Source organism: Acinonyx jubatus, chromosome C2, assembly GCF_027475565.1.
Source record: "Acinonyx jubatus isolate Ajub_Pintada_27869175 chromosome C2, VMU_Ajub_asm_v1.0, whole genome shotgun sequence".
In the NCBI taxonomy this organism is placed as follows: domain Eukaryota; kingdom Metazoa; phylum Chordata; class Mammalia; order Carnivora; family Felidae; genus Acinonyx; species Acinonyx jubatus.
In genome coordinates, this window is record NC_069384.1 from 58,329,907 (window position 1) to 58,353,893 (window position 23,987).

Below are 23,987 nucleotides of genomic sequence, written 5' to 3' on the forward strand. Positions count from 1 at the left end.
TCCCTTGCCTTTGTAGATGTATTGAGCAAGAAATTGCAGCAGCTGAGGTCAAAAACGTTGTTGCCTGCCTTCTCCTCTAAGGGTTTTATGGTTTCCTGTCTCACATTTAGGTTTTTTATCCATTTTGAGTTTACTTTTGTATATGGTGTAAGAAAGTGGTCCAGTTTCATTCTTCTGCATGTTGCTGTCTAGTTTTCCCAGCACCATTTGCTAAAGAGACTTTTTTTCCATTGGATGCTCTTTCCTGCTTTGTCAAAGATTAGTTGGCCATACATTTGTGGGTCCAATTCTGGGTTCTCTATTGTATTTGATTGGTCATTGTGTCTGTTTTGTGCCAGTACCATACTGTCTTGATGATGACAGCTTTGTAGGAGAGGCTAAAGTCTGGGATTGTGATACCTCCTGCTTTGGTTTTCCTCTTCAATATTACTTTGGCTATTCGGGGTCTTTTGTGGTTCCATACAAATTTTAGGATTGTTTGTTCAATTGCTTGAATGTGTAGATTGCTTTGGGTAATATTGATATTTTAACAATATTTATTCTTCCAAACCATGAGCATGGAATGTTTTTCCATTTTTTGTGTCTTCTTCAGTTTCATTCATAAGCTTTCTACAATTTTCAACATACAGATCTTTACATCTTTTGTTAGGTTTATTCCTAGGTATTGTATGATACTTGGTTCAATTGTAAATGGGATCAGTTTCTTTAATTATCTTTCTGTTGCTTCATTATTGGTGTATAAAAAAGCAACAGATGTGTGTACACTGATTTTGTACCCAGTTCTAGCAGTCTTTTGATGAAGTCTTTTGGGTTTTTCATATAGAGTATCAGGTCGTCTGCAAAAAGTGAAAGTTTGACTTTTTCCTTGCCGATTTTGATGCCTTTTATTTCATTTTGTTGTCTGATTCCTTATGTTTATGATTAATTGTTTTACATATTTTGGTGCTTCTGAATTTGGTGCGTAGACATGAACATTTATAATTGTTAGATCTTCTTGATGGATAGACCCCATAATTATGATATAATGTCCTTCTTCATCTCTTGCTACAGACTTTAGTTTAAAATCTAGTTTGTTTGATATAAGTATGGTTACTCCAGCTTTCTTTTGACTTCCAGTAGCATGATAGATAGTTCTCCATCCCCTCACTTTCAATCTGAAGGTGTCCTCAGGTCTAAAATGCGTCTCTTGTAGACAGCAAATCGATGGATCTTATTTTTTTTATCCATTGTGATATCCTACGTCTTTTGATTGGAGCATTTAGTCCATTTACATTCAGTGTTAGTGTTGAAAGATATGGGTTTAGAGTCATTATGTTATCTGTAGGTGTCATGCTTGTAGTGATGTCTCTGGTATTTTGTGGTTCTTGCCACATTTCACTCACAGAGTCCCCCTTAGGATCTCTTGTAGGGCTGGTTTAGTGGTGGTGAATTCCTTCAGTTTTTGTTTGGGAAAACCTTTATCTCTCCTTCTATTCTGAATGACAGACTTGCTGGATAAAGGATTCTCGGCTGCATATTTTTTCTGTTCATCACATTGAAATTTCATGCCACTCCTTTCTGGCCTGCCAAGTTTCAGTAGATAGGTCTGCTACTACCCTTATGTACCCTTAGCCCTAGGTTAAGTCCCATTTATACCTAGCTGCTTTCAAAATTCTCTCTTTATCTTTGTATTTTGTCAGTTTTGCTGTGGTATGTCATGTAGAAGATGGATTCAAGTTATCTCTGAAGGGAGTTCTCTGTTCCTCCTGGATTTCAATGTCTGTTTCCTTCCCCAGATCAGGGAAGCTCTCAACTATGATTTGTTCAAGTACAGCTTTGGCCCCTTTCTCTGTCTCTTCTTCTTCTGGAACTCCTATGATATGGATAGTATTCCATTCCATTGAATCACTTAGGTCTCTAATTCTCCCTTCATGACCCAGAATTTTTTTATCTCTCTTTTTCTCAGCTTCCTCTTTTTCCATAATTTTGTCTTCTGTTTCACCCATTCCTCCTTCTTCCTCTTCAATTCTTGCTGTCACTGCCTGCAGTTTATTTTGCACCTCATTTACAACATTTTTAATTCATCATGACTATTTTTTAGTTCCTTGATCTCTGCAACAATAGATTCTCTGCTGTCTCCTTTGCTTTTTTCAAGCCCAGCAATTAATCTTATGACTATTATTCTAAATTCTTGTTCAGTTATATTGTTTATATCTGTTTTGAGCAATTATTTAGCTGTCATTTCTTCCTGGAATTTCTTTTGAGGAGAATTCTTCCATTTCATCATTTTGCTAGTTTTCTGTCCCTTATAATTTTAATAGCTCGTTATGTGCCCTGCTCCTGCGAGCACTACTATATTGAAAAGGGGTCATATACTGTCTAGGGCCTGGCCCTTCAGGAGGTGTTTTTTGGAGAGTGTTACTTGCTCTCTGTTGTTGTGACTTTGGTTACTTTATCTCCCTACTCATAGTGATGTTTTGGACCCTCCACCAGGTGTGCTTTGATATGTTCCTTGAAGTAGTCCTGGAAAGGAAAACAAACATACAAACAAAAAACAAACAGAAAACAAAAACACACAAGCAAACAAACTCTCAGACAATAAGAATTGTCTGAGAATTAAACCAGGCAATGCAACAGCCTTGGTCTGGACGAGAGCTGTCTGGTTCATCAGTGTCAATCCCGCTCCCATAGATACACAGTTACAAGGAGCAGAGGGGCGTGGTTTGGTATAGGCATGTCCCATCTCCACTGTGGGCCCTGGATCTGTTCCCTGAAGCCACCCCACCTATGGCTCATCAGGTCGTCCCAGTGGGTCCCTGGAAGCCACTCTGCCTCTTTTCCTTCAGGAGTCTTGGGGTTCAAAGTCCTTTGGCTCAAGATGGCTTTGTTTGAGAGAGGAGGGAACTTCAGATCTCCCTACTTCTCCACCATGTTGGCCCTTCCCTCCACCACCACCCCACCCCACTTCTGAGGAACTGTGGCTTTGACCTGCTCAGATTCTCTGGGGGAGGGTCTCACTGAGCAATGGCCAGTATGGCCCATCCCCAGGAACGTTCATGAGACTGTGCTGCTGCTTGTGTGAAGAGACTGCGGCTGGGTGCCAGCCTACCCCAGAAAAAGTTCACACAATCTTGTAAAAGCAGTGTTTCAGGGTTTATGGAAAATCACAACACACATCCAGCACCAGGCTTCACCCTTAACATCCTTGTTCCAACACCAGAGAATGTGGTTGTTCTCTGGGGTCCATTGGAACCTTTGCCCGTGGGGTGGCCACACAGCCTCTACTAAATGTCCTCCCCGCAGTGGAACCACCATTCCCTGTGTGGCCATGGACCCCTTGGACCTCACTCTCTGCTGCTGGGAATTCATCTTTCCCACCAGAACACCGCCAGGTATCAAGCTGCAGAGCCTCAGACTCTGTGCTCCCCCTGTTTATGAGTCTTGATGGAATTTAAAACCTCTTTTTTTCTCCTTTCTCCCTTTTTTTGTTCAGTCCCTGTGGCTGTTTCTACTTTATCTCCAGCTGATTATGGGGGGGGGGTGCTTTTTCCATACTCTCCCCCTGTCTCTGTCCTCTTTCCTCAAGCAAAAACAGCTCCCTGCCCTCTGTGGCTTCTCTCTCCCCAACTTCACCTCTCTGCACTGTGTATCTGCCGAGTTCTGTGGTTCAGGTTGTGCAGGTTGTTGTACTAATCCTCAGAGCAGTTTTCTAGGTGTGCAAGATGGTTTAGTGTTGCTCTGGCTGCATTTCAGCAATGAGAGACGCAAAAAAAACTTCCATGCTCCCTTGCTCCCTGAGTTATACATTTTATGATGATAATATTTTGGTGAGTTACTTGGTTCAAGGTAGCAAGTCCAGCAGATACATTGCTGGAGGATATGAACTATATATAGTTCTGTAAGGAGCATGTAATGATTAGTGACATTTGTAACCAAGAGGAAGGGCAAGCTCTAACCAAGAGGAGATGCAATGTGGGAGGCTGTGATGACAAACTAGAGGTGGGAAGCAGGAGAAGGCACCAGGGAGTGGCTGCCTCTCCCCCCACCACTGGGGGGGAGGGGGTGCGGGGTGGTGGGAATGGACCCGTATAAGGCAGTTGTTTCCTGGGGAAAGAAACAACATCCATTAACTTTTTAGAATGATACAGATGGTAATAACCTCTCCCAGATTTTCCTTAGACATGGGAGTGTAAGGATGAACATTTTGCCAGAGAACAGATTGTATATTAGGATTATGAACTAAACAAATGGGGAGGGGCAGGTTTTTGTGTCAGAAACTTGTGGGCTATTTATGGCCATCAGTCCAAAGATTCCAGGAGGTATGAAAAGAGGCAGCTAAAGACCGTACAGTGAATGAGTCTCTGAGACTACTCTTGGGAGAGCCTTTTGATTTTAATTCAGATTTATGGTAGAACCTTTTGTTGGGGCTGGATGTCACTTAACATGACCTCATTTATAGGTAGCAGCTTCAGGGAAATTAAGTAAAATTAGTAAATGAGGAATATCTTGCCTCCAGAACCCAAAAGGTATTAAAAGACATTGGATTTATATGTCCTTACTGATTATGTTAAACAAAACTCCTTGGATGAGAATGTTATTAATGTAATGTCGTACTTGTGTTCATGAAGGAAGGTGGATACAGTTAAAATTCTGCCTGAATAAGTACCTAGTAGTGCAATTGCTGGGTTGTAGAATAGCTCTATTTTTAATTTTTTGAGGAATCTCCACCCTGTTTTCCAGACTGGCTGTACTAAGTCAGTCAGAGAAAGACAAATATCATATGATTTCACTCACATGTGGACTTAAGAAACAAAACAAATGAACATAGGGGAAGAGAAGGAAAAAGGAGAGGGAGGTAAACTGTAAGAGACTCTTAAATACAGAAAACAAACTGAGGGTAATCAGAGGGGTGGGAGATGGGGGCTAAATGGATGATGGGCATTACGGGCACTTGTTGAGATGACCATTGGGTGTTTTATATAAGTGATGAATCACTCAGCTCTACTCCTGAAACCGATACTACACCATATGTTAACTAACTTGAATTTAAGTAAATAAATTATTTAAAGAGTCCTGCCTGCAAAACCTGTGTGTAATGGCAGAGCTGCTGAGGTACTCCATGGGCAGTCCAGTAAAGGTATATTGTGTTCCTTTGGAGCTGACGACAAACTGAGAAGCTGTTGAAATAAACACTGAATAAAACATATTAGATGACGTTACTATTTTTAATAATGTTCGATATTGAACATTGCTGTATTGAACACTGAACATTGCTGTAAGGGGGGCAGCAATGTCATTAAGATTGGAATAATCTAGCATGAGGCACCATTCATTCTTTGTGGATTTAAGAACAGGCCAAACTGAGCTGTCAAACGGGGAGTCAGTGGGAATAATGACCTTTTTATTGCTTAGGTCCTATAGAATGTTTCAATCATTAAGGGACCTGTTTTAACTTACACTGAGCCATATTAACTATTTTACCTGAAGCTCAGGGTTCTGATTTTATCAATTTTATGAAGTAATGTGTATATTTATGTATTTATTTATTTAATTTTAGTTGATTACTTATTGTGTCAGACAGAGTGTGTATGCCTACTATTTTAGTCTTTTCAGGCTACTACAACAAAACACTGCAGACGAGATGACTTATAAACAGTAGAAATTTATTTCTCACAGTTCTGGGGGCTGGGAGGTTCAAGCACAAGGCACCAGCAAATCTGGTATCTGCTGAGAAGCTGATTTCTAGTTCATAGACCAATTTTTCACTGTGTCCTCACATGGTAGAAAGGATGAGCTAGCTCTCTGCGGTCTCTCTGGGCACTCATCCCACTCATGAAGGCTATGTCCTTATGACCTAATTAGCTCCCAAAGTCCCTGCCTCCAAATGCCATCACATCAGAAAAATAGGTTTCAATACAAAAATCGGGGTGAGGGAGACACAAATATGCAGTCTATAGCAGACTGAAAACACAACTTATGGCTGCACCCTGGAAAGTGTGGCCCGTGTTTCCTATTGGTCCCATTGCCCTTAGGTGACAGTATCCAGGAAGTGGAGTCTAGCCATTTAGGACTGTTGTTTGTTTTTTCTTAATCTTCCAACACCAAGAAAATCTGGCTAAGGAGACACATGGAAACCATCAGCAGACACAGCAGCAAGCTGCAAGTTAAAGCACAAGCTTACCAACAGGCAACACTTCCTTCCCAAGCTGTTCTTCTGGTGGTTTGGAATAAATTAGTAAGGCAAAAGCAGACCCCCAAGAAGTTATGCAAGAGTAAGCAGTTGTGGCCATGCAATCTTGCCCACAGTGCCAATGTTTTACAAGATCAAAGATTTTTTTTGATGATGGGACACAACACAATGACACTCAGATAGATGAAAGGCAAACTGTCTATGATAATTCCAAATGAAAGACACCTGCCATGCTTGGCCATGCAGGGATGAGCCAGGTTCAGGGTGACAGTGAGACCTGTAGGGAGAAGCTTACGTAAGGCAGAGTTTACTAGGTTTCCTGATTTCCCAAGCATTGGCTAATTTGAATGATTTCATGGGATCCAGGGCACAAGTGCTATCTCTAGTTGTCTGGTGTTGGGTCCTGGGGCAATCAGGGTAGGTACATGTTGACCCAGAGTAGGAGCCACCATAAGGAAGTGGTTGAGACGTGGACTTAAGTGCTCAACAAGGGGAACTAACTGCCTCTAGCCAGGGCCTCAAAAATGAACAAAAACAGCACTGGGAAAACTATCTCAAATAGCGCTTAGAAAAAACCCACCCTGCTGACACCGTGATCTTGGAATTCTAGCCTTCAGAGCTGTGACATGATCATTTCTGATGTTTCAGCCACTTTGTTTGTGGTAATTGATTGAGGCAGCCCTAAAAAACTAATACTCTTCCAAACTAATAGTGCCATTTTTCATTCCTACCATTGCAGATGGCCAGTTGCACATGTCCTTAGCACATCTCCCAAGACAGCTTGTCACATCTTACATCTCAACTCAGATTGACCACATTTCAAGTAGTCACCAGCCCTTGTGGCTGACAAATAAGATATTGAATGTGATATTCTAGAGCATTATTTGTTTTTATGGTCCTTATGATGCTCAAAACTTTTCTGGATAACATTATTTCTTAAAAGAACAAATATATTTAATCCTTTCACAGAATGTGAGAATATTGTCAAAAATTATTCTGAACTATTCTTCAACATACAATTTTAAATGGTAGAGATACAGTTTATAATACAGCCGTCAAAATATACATAAATTTTGAATTCTTCTGGAATTGTTTACTCAAATTTTGCAGTAGAATTTAAATGCATGATTTGGGTAACAACATAGGAATAAGAAGAAGAAGAGGAAGAAGAAGAGGAAAAAGGGAAGAAAGGGAAGAAGGAAAAGAAGGGGGAGGGGAGGAGGAGGAAGAGGAAAATAAGGAGAAGGGGAAGAAGGGGAAGAGGAAGGAGAACAAGAACAAGAACAAAAACAAAAAACGAAAAAAGAAAATTCCATTCTCTGTAAGTTTCCTTAAAGTTTCTTTTTTTTTTCTCTTCCATGTGACAGGTAACTAAAGCACAGAAAAAACACTTAACAAAATTCAACAACCAGTTGTATAAGTCCACTCTGGATGCTGTGGCGAAATATCACAAACTTAGTGACTTCAGAGAAATTTATTATCTCACAGCTCTGGAAGATAGATGTCTAAAATCAAGGTACCAGCAAGGTTCTGGTAAGTTTTCTCTTTCTAAGAGACAGCTTCTTTCTTGTATTGTTTTCAGATGGCTTTCTTCTGCCTAGGTGCTTGCATGAGAGACACCTCTGGTGTCTCTTCTTTCTTGAAAACTAATAGTTACATTAGATTAGGGCCCCACCCTGATGACCTCATTAAAGGCCCTACATCCTAATACCCTCACACTGGGCATTAGGGCTTCAACATATCTATTACCATAACACAAATTGATGATAAAACCTCTCAAAGAAAAAGGAATAAAGGAAACTTCCCCATTTTGATGAAGAGCATCTGTAAAAACCTACAGCTCACATATTAATTAATTGTGGAAAATTGAATGTTTTCCACCTAAAAGAGAGAATGAGGCAAGGATGCCTGCTCTTATAATTCTTATTCAATATAATTTTGAAAGTTCTAGCCAGTGTAATAAAGCAGTAAAACTAAATACAGGGCATACAGATGAGAAAAGAAAAAGAAATCTGTTCCTATTTGAAGATGATGTGATGGAACTGTTTTATATCTTGATCAATGTCAAAATCCTAGTTGTTTTTGTACTATAGTTTGCAAAATGCTACTACTGGAGGAAACTGGGTTAAAGGCACATAGGATTCCTCTAGATTATTTCTTACAACTACTTGTGAATCTGCAATCATCTCAAAATAAAAATTGAATTTAAAAAATAAAAATTAAAAGAAAATTCCATTCTCTCTTTCATAATTATGCCTAAATAATTTCCCCTCGGGTGTTACAAGTAACTAAAACAAACTTTTTTTTATTGTGGCAATTATGCATAACTCAAATTTTACCATTTTATCCATTTAAAAGTGTACAATTCAGTGCTATTTAGTAATTCCCAATTTAAAGAAATCATCACCACTACAAAGTCCCAGAGGATTTTCATCATCCTAAAAAGAAACTCTGCTGTCATAAATATTCACCCCACACACCCTGGCAATCATTAATCTGCTTTCTGTCTCAATGGATTTGCCTATTCTAGATATTTCAGATAAATGGCATCATACCTTATTTGGTATTTTATGTCTGGCTTCTTTCATGTAGCATAGTATTTTAAAGGTTTATCCATGTTGTGGCATGTATCAGTACTTCTTTTCTTTCCATAACTTAATAACATTCCCTTGTATGGATATACCACCTTTGTGTATACATCCAACAACTGATGAGATTTGGATTGATTCCTACTTTGACTATTGTGAACGGTGCTCCTATGAACATTAGCATACAAGTTTTTGTTTGAACACCTGTTTTCAACTCTCTTGGCTATGTACCTACAAGTGGAATTGCTAAACCATGTGTAATTCTATGTTTCAGTTATTACACACTCACCAAATTGTTGTTCATCATAGTAACACCATGGAACTTTTCTACTAACAATACATGAGAATTCCAATTCCTCCAATCCTTGCCTACACTTGTTATTTTCAGAATGATTAGCCATCCTATTTGGTGTGAAGTGATCTCACTGTAGTTTTCATTTGCCTTTCCCTAGTAATGAATAACACTGACGATGTTATCATGTGTTATTAGCCAACTATCACTGACTATTTGTAAATGTTCCTTGGAAAAAAGCCTATTAAAGGTCTTCAGCCAGTGTTTAATTAGGTTGTTTGATTTGAGCAGTAAAAAATTTTTTATATATTCTGGAATACTTAAATCTTATCAGATTTATTATTTGCAATTATTTTTTCACATTCTATGGGCTGTTTTTCATTCTTGATATGTATTCTGATACACAAAACTTTGTAGACAAGAACTGTTAATTTCAATAAACTGTAATTTCTCTATGTTTTCTTCGGATCCTTGGACTTTTGATGCCATATCTAAAAATCATTGTCAAATCTAAAGATAGAGTTAATACCTTACACTTCTTAGATTTTGATCATTTTAGCAATCATACTTAAGACTTTGATACAGTTGGGGTTAGTTTTTTAATATGGTGTCAGATAAAGATCAAATTTCATTCTTTGCAGGTGATGGTCCAAAGCATAAACTTTGGAGTGAAATCTCAAAAGAATAGAAATGTAGTGTATAATTTCTAGTACAATAAAAATGGAACTTTTAAAGCTCCCTAACATCTAAAAAGATGGGGGGGGGGGCGGAATATAAGCACAGAAAAATCAGGATAAATATAAATACAGTATTATAAACATACAAATAAATAAAGAAGAAATAAATAAGAAGAAATAAATAAATAATTATAAATATAAATAAAGACCACATAAGAGGAAAATGATGATGGTATTAAAAAAGGAAAGTCAAGAATTAGAGATGGTTTCATGAGGAAGGAAAGACCAATTCAGTTTCTCTAAAGATTATAGTCTAAATGAGGCAAACATTCTGTGTTTTGTAAGATATAGTTCTTAAAATGAAAATATGGTTTAGGGTATGTATAAAGAGTACATGGTCGATAATTAACAAAATAAGTACACCTGAATATTAGCATTATAAAATTAGAATTTTTACTTTCTAATTAAAATACTCATATGAGGCAAATTAAAAATATAGCTATTTTTTGACTTTACAGCTTAAATTTTTGCAAATATTCTTTTTAATGTTATCTTACCTCCTCAACAACTAAAGTTGCTTCTTTTTTTTTAACTAGCATTTTCTGCAAAATATAAAAATAAGCTGGAGTGAATGAAGGAAACATCAGTATTTAGGTAAAAATGGGAAAACAAAATAGTATACCATTGACAAGTGTGGTTCATTTTTTATAGAATCCATAGTAAATCAGAACTGAACTACCAGAAATAAGAATGATGCTTGTGGTTAATACACATAGACAAGATAATTCCAGATTTTGGAAAAGGAAGTGGAATTATGAAACAGAAGCCTAATATATGTTACACATGTAACACAAAATAAATTATTGTACTTCTTTCCGGGTGTAGAAATTTAGCATACACAATCTCTCCCAAGATCCTGTCCTAAGTGGCATAATTCACTGTGCTTGCATGCCTAAGTAACCAAGCAAGTCCCTCTTGTCATTTGGAGTAGTCTAAATCTAACACATTTAGGATGTGCTTCTTGATTATGGGAAGTTGATGTTAGCATATTAATTTCATCTGTCAGTTCCCCTTTTCTGACTCCTTCTGGCCCAATAAAGGTGAGGGAGAAAAAAACAGTCAATACCTGCAAATTTTCAAAAGGCAAATGGATCCCACAATGACCAAGATAATAAAAACAGAGAAGGTGATATACACAATATTTAAGTTTAGTGGTGACTGGTCTGTAAATATAGACACAAAAAACGTATGGTTTAACTATAGTCCATCTGGACAGTGGAATATTATCTAGCACTAATAAGAAATGAGCTGCCAAGCCATGAAAAGACACAGAAGAAATTAAATGGATATTACTAAGTGAAAGAAGCCAGTCTAAAAATGCTACATTATTTTTTCTTAGTGTTTATTTTTGTGAGAGAGATTGAAGAGAGATGAAACTTGAGCAGGGGAGAGGCAGAGAGAGACAGAGATACAGTATCTGAAGGAGGCTCCAGGCTCCAAGATGTCAGTACAGAGCCTGACATGGGGCTCAAACTCATGAGTTGTGAGATCATGACCTGAGCCAAATTCAGACACTTAACTAACTGAGCCACCCAGGCGCTCCAAGAATGCCAAGTTCTATCTGATTCCAAGTACATGACATTCTGCAAAAGGCAAAACTATGGGGACAGTGAAAAGATCAGGGGTTGTTAGAGGTTAGGGTAGAGGGAGGGAGGAGTAGGTGAAGCCTGGAGGACTTTCAGGACAATGAAACTACTCTGTGTGAAACTACAATGGGGGATCCCTGCCATCTGCACAGTTACCAAAACTCACAGAATGTACACCTAGAGTGACCCTTAATTAAACTATGTACTTTGAGTGATAATGTTGTATTACCATTGGCTCATCGACTATCCCAGGTGTATCTGGGTGGCATAAGTGATGGAGGCAGGGGAGGAGGGGGTGCCTGTAGTAGGGCAGGGGTTGTTGGGAACTCTGGAATTTCTACTCATTTTGCTGTAAACCTAAACTGCTCTAAAAACTAAAGTTTATTGAAAATAAGTATAGATATATACATAAAAGTATAAAATCATGTATCTGTGTGTGTATATATATATATGTGTGTGTGTGTGTGTGTGTGGTTTAAGGATATCTCATAGCTCATGAAATTCACTTCTGTGACTTTATTTTTTTTTAATTTTTTTAACGTTTATTTATTTTTAAGACAGAGAGAGACAGAGCATGAACAGGGGAGGGGCAGAGAGAGAGGGAGACACAGAATCTGAAACAGGCTCCAGGCTCTGAGCTGTCAGCACAGAGCCCGACGCGGGGCTCGAACCCACGGACCGTGAGATCATGACCTGAGCCCAAGTCGGACGCTTAACCGACCGAGCCACCCAGGCGCCCCATCTGTGACCTTATTTTAAACATTTCTTGGGGCACCTGGGTGGCTCAGTCGGTTAAGCATCCGACTTCAGCTCAGGTCATGATCTCACAGTTAGTGAGTTCGAGCCCCGCATCAGGCTCTGTGGTGACAGCTCAGAGCCTGGGAGCTGCTTTGGATTCTGTCTCTCTCTCTCTCTCTTCCCCTTCCCTGCTTGCACTCTGTCTTTCTCTCTCTCTCAAAAATAAATATGAAAAAATTTAAAAAATATATATATATACTTTATCCTTTTCCTAAAACCATAAGAATTAATTTAAAGGTACACTACTCAAGCCAGCTTACTGCTTGTATAGAAGTATACACTTAAATTATTAAATCATGTTTATTATAATTATTAAAAAGTAAACATCGTTTAAAATATGGCTTCTTAAACCAAATTCTGCATTATTCTTCTGGACATAACTCATAATGGTGGAGAAGGACATAAAAGAGAGGCTGGGGAGATTATCCTTGAGTGAAATTGACCATACACTCCTTTTTCATTCTTCCATAGCTTCTCTGATATAATGAAAACTTCATACAAAAGCTGAAATTACTAACAGAATTCTGCTCTATGGACAGATTCCTGTTGCCAGTCAGATGGGACACAGAACAGGACACCTTAGACACCCGGTGGTCCTCCCAGCGGCACGAACTCTGGACGGTCACTGTGTCACTGCCCAGTGGCTCTTCCACGGTGTGACAATCTCCCCCTGGGGTCCAGGAGATCTGTGCCGCTGGCTTCCCTGCAGCTGCCCTACACACGATAGTTTCATTCTCAAGTTGAAACAGCGTCACCTCGGGGGGCACTGCGGAGAAGCAGAGGAAAATGGGTCAGTCTTAACACACGGATATGGAATAGAGAGAGACATCTGTTTCAGTCCAAATCTGGTTATCTGACATCCCACAATATACAATGCTCCTTACCTAACACTGTCAGGTGATATCCATGATAGAAATGCCTATGAGTTGTGACCACTTCACACCTGTAATATCCATCATGAGTGATGGCCACTGGATCGATCTGAAGGGCGGGATTCCGATCAGGTCTGGAGTCCCAGGATATTGTCTCGTCACTACAGTTTATGGCCCTGGTCTCATTTGTATCTCTCTTGTAGGCTCTGGTGCAGGAAGGCTTGTCTCTGAGGATTATTTCCCATGTGGTTACCAGCACAGTTGTCAAGCTGATGCGAGGGCAAGAGAGGATACCTTTGTATCCACAGGTACAGACAGGGAAGGGTGAGCTGAACACCTGCACAAAGAGAATAATGAAAGTACTTCATGTGTTTATTTTTCATAACATACTACGTAAAATTTTACGATAACAGGACTTTACTGGTGATCTTATTCCAGAAATATAAGGCTTACATAAAAAATTAAACATGCACAAAATGCATATAACATGTTAAAACTAATCCAAAGATGAACCCATTTTTCTCCTTTATACTGTGGTCTTAGATAAACTATACCTATTATCATTGTGAGAAATATTTAAGCATTTGTGCATTGATTCACAGGTTTTGATATGTAAGAAACAAGAAAACACAATATAAATTAATGGACAAAATCATCTAAATCTAATGTTTTGGTCAGAGAGACTATTAGATTTATCTAATAACTCATGCTTCTTAGTATAGAAAGTAGAAAGAAAAATTGGTGAGTTGATTTTCTCCTCCTAAGTATTAAGGAGAAAGAATAAGTCAGAATATCAGAACTGATAAGAAAGAATATCAAAACTAAATGCCTATCCTTACGGGTGGCACTTCAGACAAAAATAAATTTAAAAAGCATAAAATGGCATTCATGTTGACCAGACTGAACATTTTTTTAATGCTTATTTATTTTGAGAGAGATAATGAGTGGGGGAGGGGCAGAGAGAGAGGGAGACAGAGAATTCCAAGCAGGCTCCCTGCTGACAGCTCAGAGCCCAACACAGGGCTCCATCTCACAAACCATGAATGAGATCATGACCTGAGACAACACCAAGAGTCGGATGCTTAAATGACTGAGCCACCCGGGCACCCCACCACCACCCAGGGTGGGCATTTTTAAAGCTTTTTTTTTTTTTTTGGAGAATCACAATCAGTAAAATCAACAGATCTTCCTTCCTTCCTTCCTATTGAGTCACACGTACACTGCCAAACAGTTCAACTGTGAACTCTGCTCACAGATTGCGGTTCTATATTCGAATTACAAGAATTACATAAATTCACTCCTTTTTGTCCAACTTTAAAGTCAAAATTAAGCCCTGCGACATACAACATAATGGGTCCCTGACTGGGAGGGGTTTGCTGAGAGAGGATTAAGGAAGTCAGGGTCCATGCACCCAGCTGACTGGCAAGGAGCTCATCCCTTTACATTGAGCAGAACTAGCGTGATGGGGCAAAATTGTTTTGTGCATGGAGCTTGTGGGTGCTAAACTGTCGTTTGAGATCCCTCCTCTCCTTTTTTGGTGTATCCTGCCTCTTCTGTGATGATGGACTCATGCCCTCGCATTTCACAGACCAATCAAGATCCCATAACTACAGGAAGCAAGGAGGATACTTCCTTACTTACTCCTTTTTGAGAGAGAGGCTGAGGGAGAGGGAGTGAGGGAAACTTACACAGGCTCCGAGACCAGCATGAAACCCAGATGGGGATTGATCTCACGACCATAAGATCATGACCTGAGCCTAAATCAAGAGTCAGACGCTTAACTGACTGAGCCATCCATGTGCCCCATTGGGGGGTGGCAGGCAGATTTTACAGCAGATCTGAGAGGGGAGTGAAATCCATGAAGCATGTGCACAGGGAAAATGCACCTTGGCCAAGGATGGAGGCAAGCAAGAAGTTAGCTGATTAGGAACAGCTAGAGAGGGGATGTGAGTGAACATCCCTGTGCCTCAAAACAAGATGCTGAAGATGAAACTACAAAGGGAAGAGGCTGGTGAATGTTCTTTTGTGTTCTCAGGGGTTTGCACTTCTGCTTCTGAACAGTCTAAGGTTTTAATATTTTGCCTGCTGTTGATCCTTAAGGCCTGATTCTATTCTTTTAAAACAAATTACTAGGAGCGCCTGGGTGGCGCAGTCGGTTAAGCGTCCGACTTCAGCCAGGTCACGATCTCGCAGTCCGTGAGTTAGAGCCCCGCGTCGGGCTCTGGGCTGATGGCTCAGAGCCTGGAGCCTGTTTCCGATTCTGTGTCTCCCTCTCTCTCTGCCCCTCCCCCGTTCATGCTCTGTCTCTCTCTGTCCCAAAAATAAATAAACGTTGAAAAAAAAAATTAAAAAAAAAATAATAAAAAAATAAAAGAAATTACTAGCTAATCACATCATCAGATGCATTTTAATAGGGGTGCCATGTCCAGAGAAGTGGCTCCCAGGGTGAGGATCCCAAGCACCATGGACAATCTCTGTTCTTTCACCTTCCTCTGCTCTAGGACCCTCCAGCAATCCCCCTTCACCTGTGATGGGACTTCTGTGATTCATGTCAGTCACCCTTTCTTAATCCTTCTCTTTCTCTATTCACACCTGTTGTGATAATTTACCAGTGACCAGTCACTCCCCCACACTCAGTGGGGTTGGCACCTGTCTAACAAATATAATCTCCTCACAGCCCTGTGATCAACTACCGTGATTTCACCTCCTGGTCACAGAGGGATAGCAGGTGGATCCTCCTATTGGCTCCAGAACCAGCAGTCACCTTCCAGCTTCTCTGCATCCTGTGTCTGTGACTCTCCTCCAGGCTCCTCCAGCCCTTCTGCACACAGACCAATTCCTTTGAGATTTGGGGCTTTTCCTTTCTGTCCTCGCTGCCAGATCTTAGATTACGACCCCATCACCACACACCCGGATTCCTGCAGAAGTCTCCTGACGTCTGTGTCCGTCTCAAATCTCTCCCCTCTTTGGTTCACACCTGACCTTGCAGCAGGTCCAGGATTCTGGGACACGGGTGTGATCCCCTCCATCTAATACCCCTCAGAGACCTCTCCCTGCCTGAAGACAACACTTACATGTCCTTGTGTTGCCTTTGAAAGCCCTCTTTTGCAGATGGACTCACCTTTGCCATCTTATCAAACCTCAGCCGCCCCCACACTTCGCAAAGAAAACACCAAACACCGCTGCATATCTGGGTCTTTCCTCACATCGTTCCTGCAGACTGGGGTGGCCTACAGACCACTCTTTGTCCACGAAAACGCTCCTCTTCCCCTAAGAGCCATTTCACACGCTGCCCCTGCCGTGAAGCCTTCTCAGAGCCTTGCTGCTTCGCCTTCTCCTCTACACTCCCAGCACACTTGATGTGAGTGCTCATCTCCTCTGTCAAATGCCATCTGTGTTGACATCTGGGCTCCCCCGCGAAATGAGCCCCTTAGGGCGCTCTGGTGCTCTAGCTACTCTTGTTTGTCCCTGTGTTCCCCACATGGCCTAGCACAGTGCCTGACAGGGAGGGCTCCATAATCCTCAGATGGAATGTGCACTGCCCGGGGGGAGGAGGCCCGGGGTCATTCAGGGTCCCTCACACCTCAGCACTCAGACCATCATACTCTTCAACCGGGCTCAGGCCGGCCCCCTGACCAGCCCATCAACCCTGTTTCTAAGGAAGTTCAACACTTTTTCCCTTTAGTACTGGCCTGTAGGAAAAAATTAAAAAACATATTACCTTCCATAGGAAGTATGAAACTTCTCTGCTTTCCATCCATGAATGTACTATTTGTTGAAGGTAGAAGATATTCAGAGAAAAGTAAATGAAAGGAACTTCAGGGACTGAAATTGAGTGTCAGCCACTGTTTTTCATACATCTTACATACAACATGATAGAAAATCAGTTGTCACTAAATTCCACAAAAAGCTTTACAAAACAGAAATTAGAAGTTATTTCATCATTATGTGGAAAAAACAGGTTAACATTTACAATTACATTGTAGGCTTTTAATCAATAATTTCCCATTTTTGAGACACCTTGCTCTGTACTTGACAATAATTTTCTCCAGGGTAACCCTGCCTCCACTCCTCTCCTAGCCACAGTGGATTGTTCCATCATGGGTACCTCACATGAAGGGGACTGAGTATAGTGTTTTGTCCAGATCCATCTCCTGATTAAAGTTGTTTGATCCACTGGTGGGCACCTCACCCAGCTGCGCAAATGAGAGTGCTTTCACGAGAGTTTTGGAACCAGATTGAAAATAGTCCATTCTTCTTTTCCTCCCCTTTTCTTACAGTGATCGCTAAATTTATGTGTCCATTTTATGTGTTCTCAATGTTTCTGTGAAAGTATTTTTAAAAATTTTTTAATGTTTATTTATATTTGAGAGAGGGAGAGAGACAGAATGTGAGTGGGGGAGGGGCAGAGAGTGAGGGAGACACAGAATCTGAATCAGGTTCCAGGCTCTGAGCTGTCAGCACAGAGACCAATGTGGGGCTGGAATTCACAAAGCTGTGAGATCGTAACCTTAGCTGAAGTCAGACACTTAACTGACTGAGCCACCTAGGCGCCCCAAAAGTATTTTTTTATAGATAAGATTAACATTAATATGAGTAGACTTTCAGTAAAGCAAATTACCTTCCATAATGTCAGGAGGCCATGTTCAAACAGTTGAAGGCCTTATTTTAATAAAAGACTGACCTCTGGGGAAGGGAGTTCTATAGCAGACTGACTTCAGACTCACTACTCCTCTTCCCTGGGTCTCCAGCTGCTGGCCCAGCCTGCTGATTCTGGACTTGCCAAGCCTCTACACTCTTGTGAGCCAATTCTTTAAAATAAATCTCTCTCTTTTCCCTCCCTCTCTCCCTCCTTCCTCCTGTCTCTCCCTTCACTCTCTGTTATTCTGTTTCCCTGAGGACTGATGACTATCCTGGAAAGAATGAAGCAGAAGCAGAGAGAGAGAGAGAGAGAGAGAGAGACAGACTCCTCACCTAGCTAAAGTTTCTAATTCCATCCTTCCTGAGACCCACGTGCATTCCTTCCCTTGGAATTCCTGACAATCAAAGACTTTTCTGATAACCAAAGTAGTCCTAATCTACTTCAAATCTGGGTTCTTAAAAGATCTGTATTGAAGTAAAACACAATTTTTTTCTAAATTATGATTTATCCTGGGAATATTCTGTGTGTGCTTGAGAAGACTGTATTCTGCTATTGTTGGAAACAATGTTCTGTACATATCTGTTGGGCCATTTGACCTACAGTGTTGTTCAAGTCCACTGTTTCCTTATTGGTCTTATGTTGGAATGATCTTTTCATTTTCCAATGAAACGGTACAGTTACAGTTCCCTGAAAATGCTGTATTGTTTTCTATTTCTTCTTCAGGTCTGTTAATATCTGCTCTATATATTTAGATGCTCTGATGTTGGATGAATAAATATTTACATGTGTTTGGCGCCTGGGTTGCTCAATTGGTTAAGCATCCAACTTCAGCTCAGGTCACTCTCTCACGGCTAATGAGTTCCATCCCCGAGTCAGACTCTGTGCTAACAGCTCAGAGCCTGGAGTCTACTTTGGATTCTGTGTCTCTCTCTCTCTCTACCCCTCTCCTGCTAATGCTGTCTCTCAAAAATAAACATTAAAAAAATTTTTTTTAATATTTACAAATGTTAAATCCTCTTGATGAATTGGCTTTTTACCATTAGAGATTGAAATGCTCTGTCTTTAGTTACATTTTTTAACTTAAAGTCTATTTTCTCTAATATTAAATATAGCTATCCTTACTTTCTTTTGGTTTTTATTCCCTGGAACAGCTTTTTCCATCCATTCACTTTCAGCCTACATGTATCCTTCACTGAAGTCAGTCGCTTGTAGTAGCATATTGTTGAATCTTGGTTTTTTTATCTATTTGCCCACTATATACCATGTGATTGGAGAATTCAGTCCATTTAATTTTTTTTAAATGTTCATTTATTTTTGAAAGAGAGAGACAGAGTACAAGCAGGGGAGGGGCAGAGAGAGGGGGACAGAGGACCCAAACAAGCCCCCAGTATGGGTTTTGAACTCCCAAACCACGAGATCATGACATAAGCTGAAGTCAGATGCTCAACCAACTAAGCCACCCAGGTGCCCCTAGTCCATTTACATTAAGACAACTGATAATAAAGTAGGTACTTTACTATTGCTATTGTGTTCATTGTTTTCTGTTTTGAAGTTCCTTTATTCCTTTCTTCCTGTCTTACTGACTTCCTTTGTGATTTGATAATTTTTTGTAGCAGTAGGATTTGATTTCTTATTCTATGTCTTCTGTGTATCTACTAAATGGTTTTCTTTGTGGTAACTATGAGTCATACGCCCAACACCTTATAGTTATTTCAAGCTGATTACAATATAAATTCATTGCATACAATACTCAATATTTTTACATCTCCTCCCTCATTTTATGTTACTTATGTCACAATTTACATATTTAACTTGTGTACTGACAGATTTTTATAGCTGTAATTATTTTTAATATTTTTTTGGCATTGGTACTAGCGTTAAAAGTAATTCACACACCATCATTACGGTATTACACTATTCTGAATTTAATTATATATTGGCCTTTACAGTATGTTTAATGTCCATATGTCACCATGTTGCTAGTTAGCACCCTCTCTTTTCCATTTATTTATTTATTTATTTATTTATTTATTTATTTATCTTACATGTATTGATTTTGAGAGAGAGCATGAGCACGTGTGGGTCAGAGTTAGAGGGAGAGACAGAATCCCAACCTGGCTCCTCACTGTCAGCACAGAGTCCAATCTGGGCTCGATCCCACGACCAAGAGATCATGACCTGAGACAAACGCAAGGGTCATACACCTAACTGACTGAGCCACCCAAGTGCCCCAACGTCCTCTTATTTCAATTTGGAGAGCTCCCTTTAGAATGTCTTGTAAGCAGGTTTAGTACTGATGAAAAAGTTTGTCAGTTTCTGGTTTTTTCTAGGAAAGTCTTTACCTCACCTTTATTTCTGGTTTTCCAAGTGAAGGATTTCCGTGGCTGGATTTTTCTTTCAGCACTTTGAAGGTATCATCCCACTCTCTGGGTCTGCAAGGTCTGTGCTGAGAAATCTGGGCATCCTTTATATACGACCACTCACTTTTCCTCTGCTGCTTTCAAAAGTTTCTCTTTTCTATTTGATTGTAATGTGTCTTAGTGCAGATTTCTTTAGGTCAGTCAAGTTCTGTGGTCTTCATGGATCTGGATGTTCATTCCCCACAGATTTAGGAGATTGCCTCTCATTATTACTTTGCATAAGCTTTCTGCTCCTTTCTTTTATGCTTATCTGGGGCTCCAGTAATGCCGATATTACTTGGTTTGTTGGTGTTTCATAACATCCCAAGACTTTCTTCCCTCACTTCCATTCTTTCTGTTGGTTTGCTTTTTATCTCTGACTGGATGATTTCAAATTATGTCTTTGTGTTCACTAATCATTTCTTCTGCTTGATGACTCTGCTGTTGGAACTCTTGATTGAATTTTTCAGTGTAGTCTTTGCATAAAATTTGCTGTTGTGTCCTTTGCATGATTTCTCTTTTTTTGAACACTCTTTTTTTGAACACTCCCTTTGCTCATAGATTGTTTTCTAGATTTTACTTAGGGGTCAAACTGTGTTCTCCTGTAGCTCACTGAGCTTCCTTAAGTAGACTATTTTTGAAATCTTTGTCAGGCATGCAGAGCTCCATTGCTTTGAGATCAGCCACTGGGGCTTGATATTGTTCTTTTAGTGATGTCATGTTTCCTTGAATGTTTTGGAAGCTTTGCATTGCTCATGTCTTCACACTTGAAGGAGCTGTCACCACCACCCACCCCGCCCACCCACCCCCCACCAGTCTTTACTGCCTGGTTTCTTCAGAAAAAGATATTCACCTGTCAGCCCAGATGGAGATTCTGGGAGGTCTCTCAGACCTTTCCTAAGGAGGTACCTTCTCCATTCCCGAGGTTCCTTTTGAGGTGGAAGTCTTAGGATTCTGTGTCTTCTCTCCATCCCACAAAAGCAGACAGAATTCTGAAACCCTCCTTTTTATTTACACGAGGGAAATTCCCTGAAGTGTTCAGGGTTGTGGGCCTTCTCCCAAATCACCAGACTGCTGATATCCATGCACACTATCTAGGGAGGTTCCCATCATCTGTGGGAAAGTGTGGGGCTGGCCACAGAGAGGGTGATAGGATTCTGCAATATCAAGACAAGGTGACAGCACTTAATAGGCAGGGGCAAAGTACATAATCATAAACAGTAGCGAGGCCAGAATGACAACCAAGAGGCTCTGACCTGAAAGATCTGGGGCAAAAGCCAGATAAATCTTAGTGTTCTTAAGGGTAAGAGAGAAGGGCAGCCAAAGACGGTATGGTTTGCCTTATATGGCCAGATCAAGGATAAATGGGTGTCTTACATCAGTTTTGCTTCCTGCAACAAAAATACCAAAGAGTGGCGTAATAACAAACACTTTATCTCACAGTTCTAGAAGCTGGAAGTCTAAGATCAAAGTACTAGCAGACATCATGTCCAATGAAAGCCCACTCCCTGGCTTGTAGACAGCTGTCTTCTCACATGGAGTGGCAGAGGGAGAGAGAAAGAGAAAAAGCAGGCTCTCTTGGGTCTCTTCTTATAAATGTACTAATCTGAGAGCTCTATCCTCATGACAAAGTTACCTCCCAAAGGCTCCATCTCCAAAAGACATCTCATTGGAGATTGGGTTTTGACATAAGAGTTTTGGAGGACACATTCAGTCCATAGCATTGAGTAAAGACCCAGATTATTTGCCATAATGGAAAATCATTGTCCTTCGCCAGGTTTTTATATTCAAACCAATTCTCATACTCAAAGCCACACAATTTTGGGCTCACATTCCAAGATTACAAAACATAGGAAAAAACAAGCCACCATAAATTCAGAAAATATTCTCTTTAGTGGCTGCCCTCTGTTATTCCTAGAGCGAAGAATAAGATTCAGAACTTCAGATAGTAGAATTATGAAACACCGGGCATAAAATAAATGTGGTGAGGATGTTTAAAGAAATAAAAGGAGAATTAAAACACAAACAAGAAATATATGCTTCCCCCACACCCCACTCCTCCAAAAATAACTAGGCAGATTAGGATAATACAAAAGAGTTCAATTTACTCATTGATTCACTGCTTATTAAAACTGGAAAACTATAGCAAAAAACAAACATACAGGATATGAGAAAGGGAGAATTTCAGAAAGTCCTAAAGGACATTTTCCAATATAAGACAGTTTCGTTGTGTTAAAAATCTGTTCTTTAGCCTAGTCACTTTATGTATTACCTTAGCTAGATCTTCCAGATAACTCACTGCAGCATCTACATCCCCATTTGTTGCCTCATTGTGCACTTTTGTTATGGAGAGAGTTTCTTTTCTTAAACCTCTGCCAGCTTTCAACTTTTCTTCTGCAGCTTCCTCAAATCCCTCAGCCTCCATAGAATCAAGGAGAGTTAGGGCCTTGCTCTGCATTAGGCTTTGGCTTCAGGAAATGCTGTAGCTCTTTGGTCTTCTTTCCAGATCACTGAAACTTTCCCCTTATCAGCAATAATTTCACTTCCTTATTATTAGTGTGTTTATGAGAGTAACACTTTTGTTTCCTTCAGGAATTTTTCCCTCACACTCACAACTTGGCTAACTACTGGCACAAGAGGCCTAGCTTTTGACCTGTCTCAGCTTTCAACATGCCTTCCTTGCTAAGTTTAAGAATCATTTCTAAGTTTTGATTTCAAGTGAGAAATATGCAACTCCTCCTTTCACTTGAACACTTAGAGGTCACTGGGAGGTTATTAATTAGCCTAATATCAATATTGTTGTGTCTCAGGGAAGAGGAAGGACTGATGGGAGGAAGACAGAGAAGGGGGAAGAGCCAAAACACACACACACACATACACACACACACACACACACACGTATCACTTACATCCACCATCTCATATGGACATGGTTAGTGACACCACAAAACAATTACATAATAACATCCGAGATCACTGATCACAGATCACCACAACAAATATAATGTAATGACAAAGCTTCAAATATTTCAGGAATTACCAAAATGTGACACCGAGACGCAAAGTGAGCAAATGCTGTTGGAAAAATGGTGCTGATAGATGTACTCAATGCATGTTTGGCATACCTTCAACTTGTAAAAACCATGATACCTTCAAGGTACAATAAAGTAAAACAATGGTACAATGAAACAAGATATGCCTCTATACCTAGTAACAGCTTCAAAATACATGAGGCAAAATTGGCAAAATTAAATCAAAAACATTAACAGAAATGAAGAATGTCTTTGATGACCTTATTAATAGTCTGGATATGGCTGAGGAAGGAATCTCTAAGCTAGAGAATATATCAATATAAACCTCCAAAACTGAAAAACAAAGACAATAAACACTTTAAAAAAAACACAGGATATCCACAGAATGTGAGACAACAACCAAAACATGTAAAACGTGTGTAATGGAAAAATCAGAAGAAAGTAGAATGAGAGGAAGGAATAGAGGAAATTTTTGAAACAAGGACTGAGAATTTCTCCAAGTTACTATCAGATACCAAACCAAAGTTCCAGGAAGTTTGGCAACACCAATCAGGAAAAAATCTGAGGAAAATAACCTAGACTTGGCATATCATATTCAAACTATAGAAAATCAAAGATAAAAAATTCTGAGAAAAGTCAAAGAAATAAAACACCTTACAGAAAAATAAAGATGAGAATTATATCCAACTTCTCCTTAGAAACCATGCAAAGAATGAATGAAGTAAAATACTCAAAATGTTAATAGGAAAAAAAAACACACCACCCTAGAATTCTGTATCCTACAAAATTACCCTTCAAAAATGAAAGAGAAATAAAAGACTTTCTCAAACAAAAGTTGTAGGAAGTTGTTTCCAGTGGACCTGGCATATAAG

General features: G+C 39.9%; 2 protein-coding genes across 3 annotated transcripts in view; both read right to left on the bottom strand.

Annotated features, from left to right (window-relative positions):
* The window catches only part of LOC106972287 (cell surface glycoprotein CD200 receptor 1-like), a 148,218-nt gene that overhangs the window by 31,114 nt on the left and 93,117 nt on the right, over positions 1-23,987 (bottom strand). The window lies entirely within an intron of this gene.
* Positions 12,375-22,541, bottom strand: LOC128315355 (cell surface glycoprotein CD200 receptor 1-like). Its single transcript, XM_053221822.1, has 3 exons — positions 22,356-22,541; positions 13,055-13,379; positions 12,375-12,936 (listed from the first exon to the last, which is right to left on the bottom strand). The coding sequence occupies exons 1-3, from the start codon at positions 22,539-22,541 to the stop codon at positions 12,593-12,595; spliced, it is 855 nt and encodes a 284-aa protein (XP_053077797.1). The 3' UTR covers positions 12,375-12,592.

What these genes read in the sequence shown, in the direction of transcription:
- LOC128315355 (XM_053221822.1), bottom strand. Translation starts at nt 22,541, where the DNA reads ATGCAGAGCAAGGCCCTAACTCTCCTTGATTCTATGGAGGCTGAGGGA. An exon ending in ATCTGGAAGATCTAGCTAAG is followed by an intron (nt 13,380 to 22,355) that starts GTAATACATAAA and finishes CTCTTTGTGCAG; the next exon opens with GTGTTCAGCTCACCCTTCCC. An exon ending in ATATCACCTGACAGTGTTAG is followed by an intron (nt 12,937 to 13,054) that starts GTAAGGAGCATT and finishes GCTTCTCCGCAG; the next exon opens with TGCCCCCCGAGGTGACGCTG.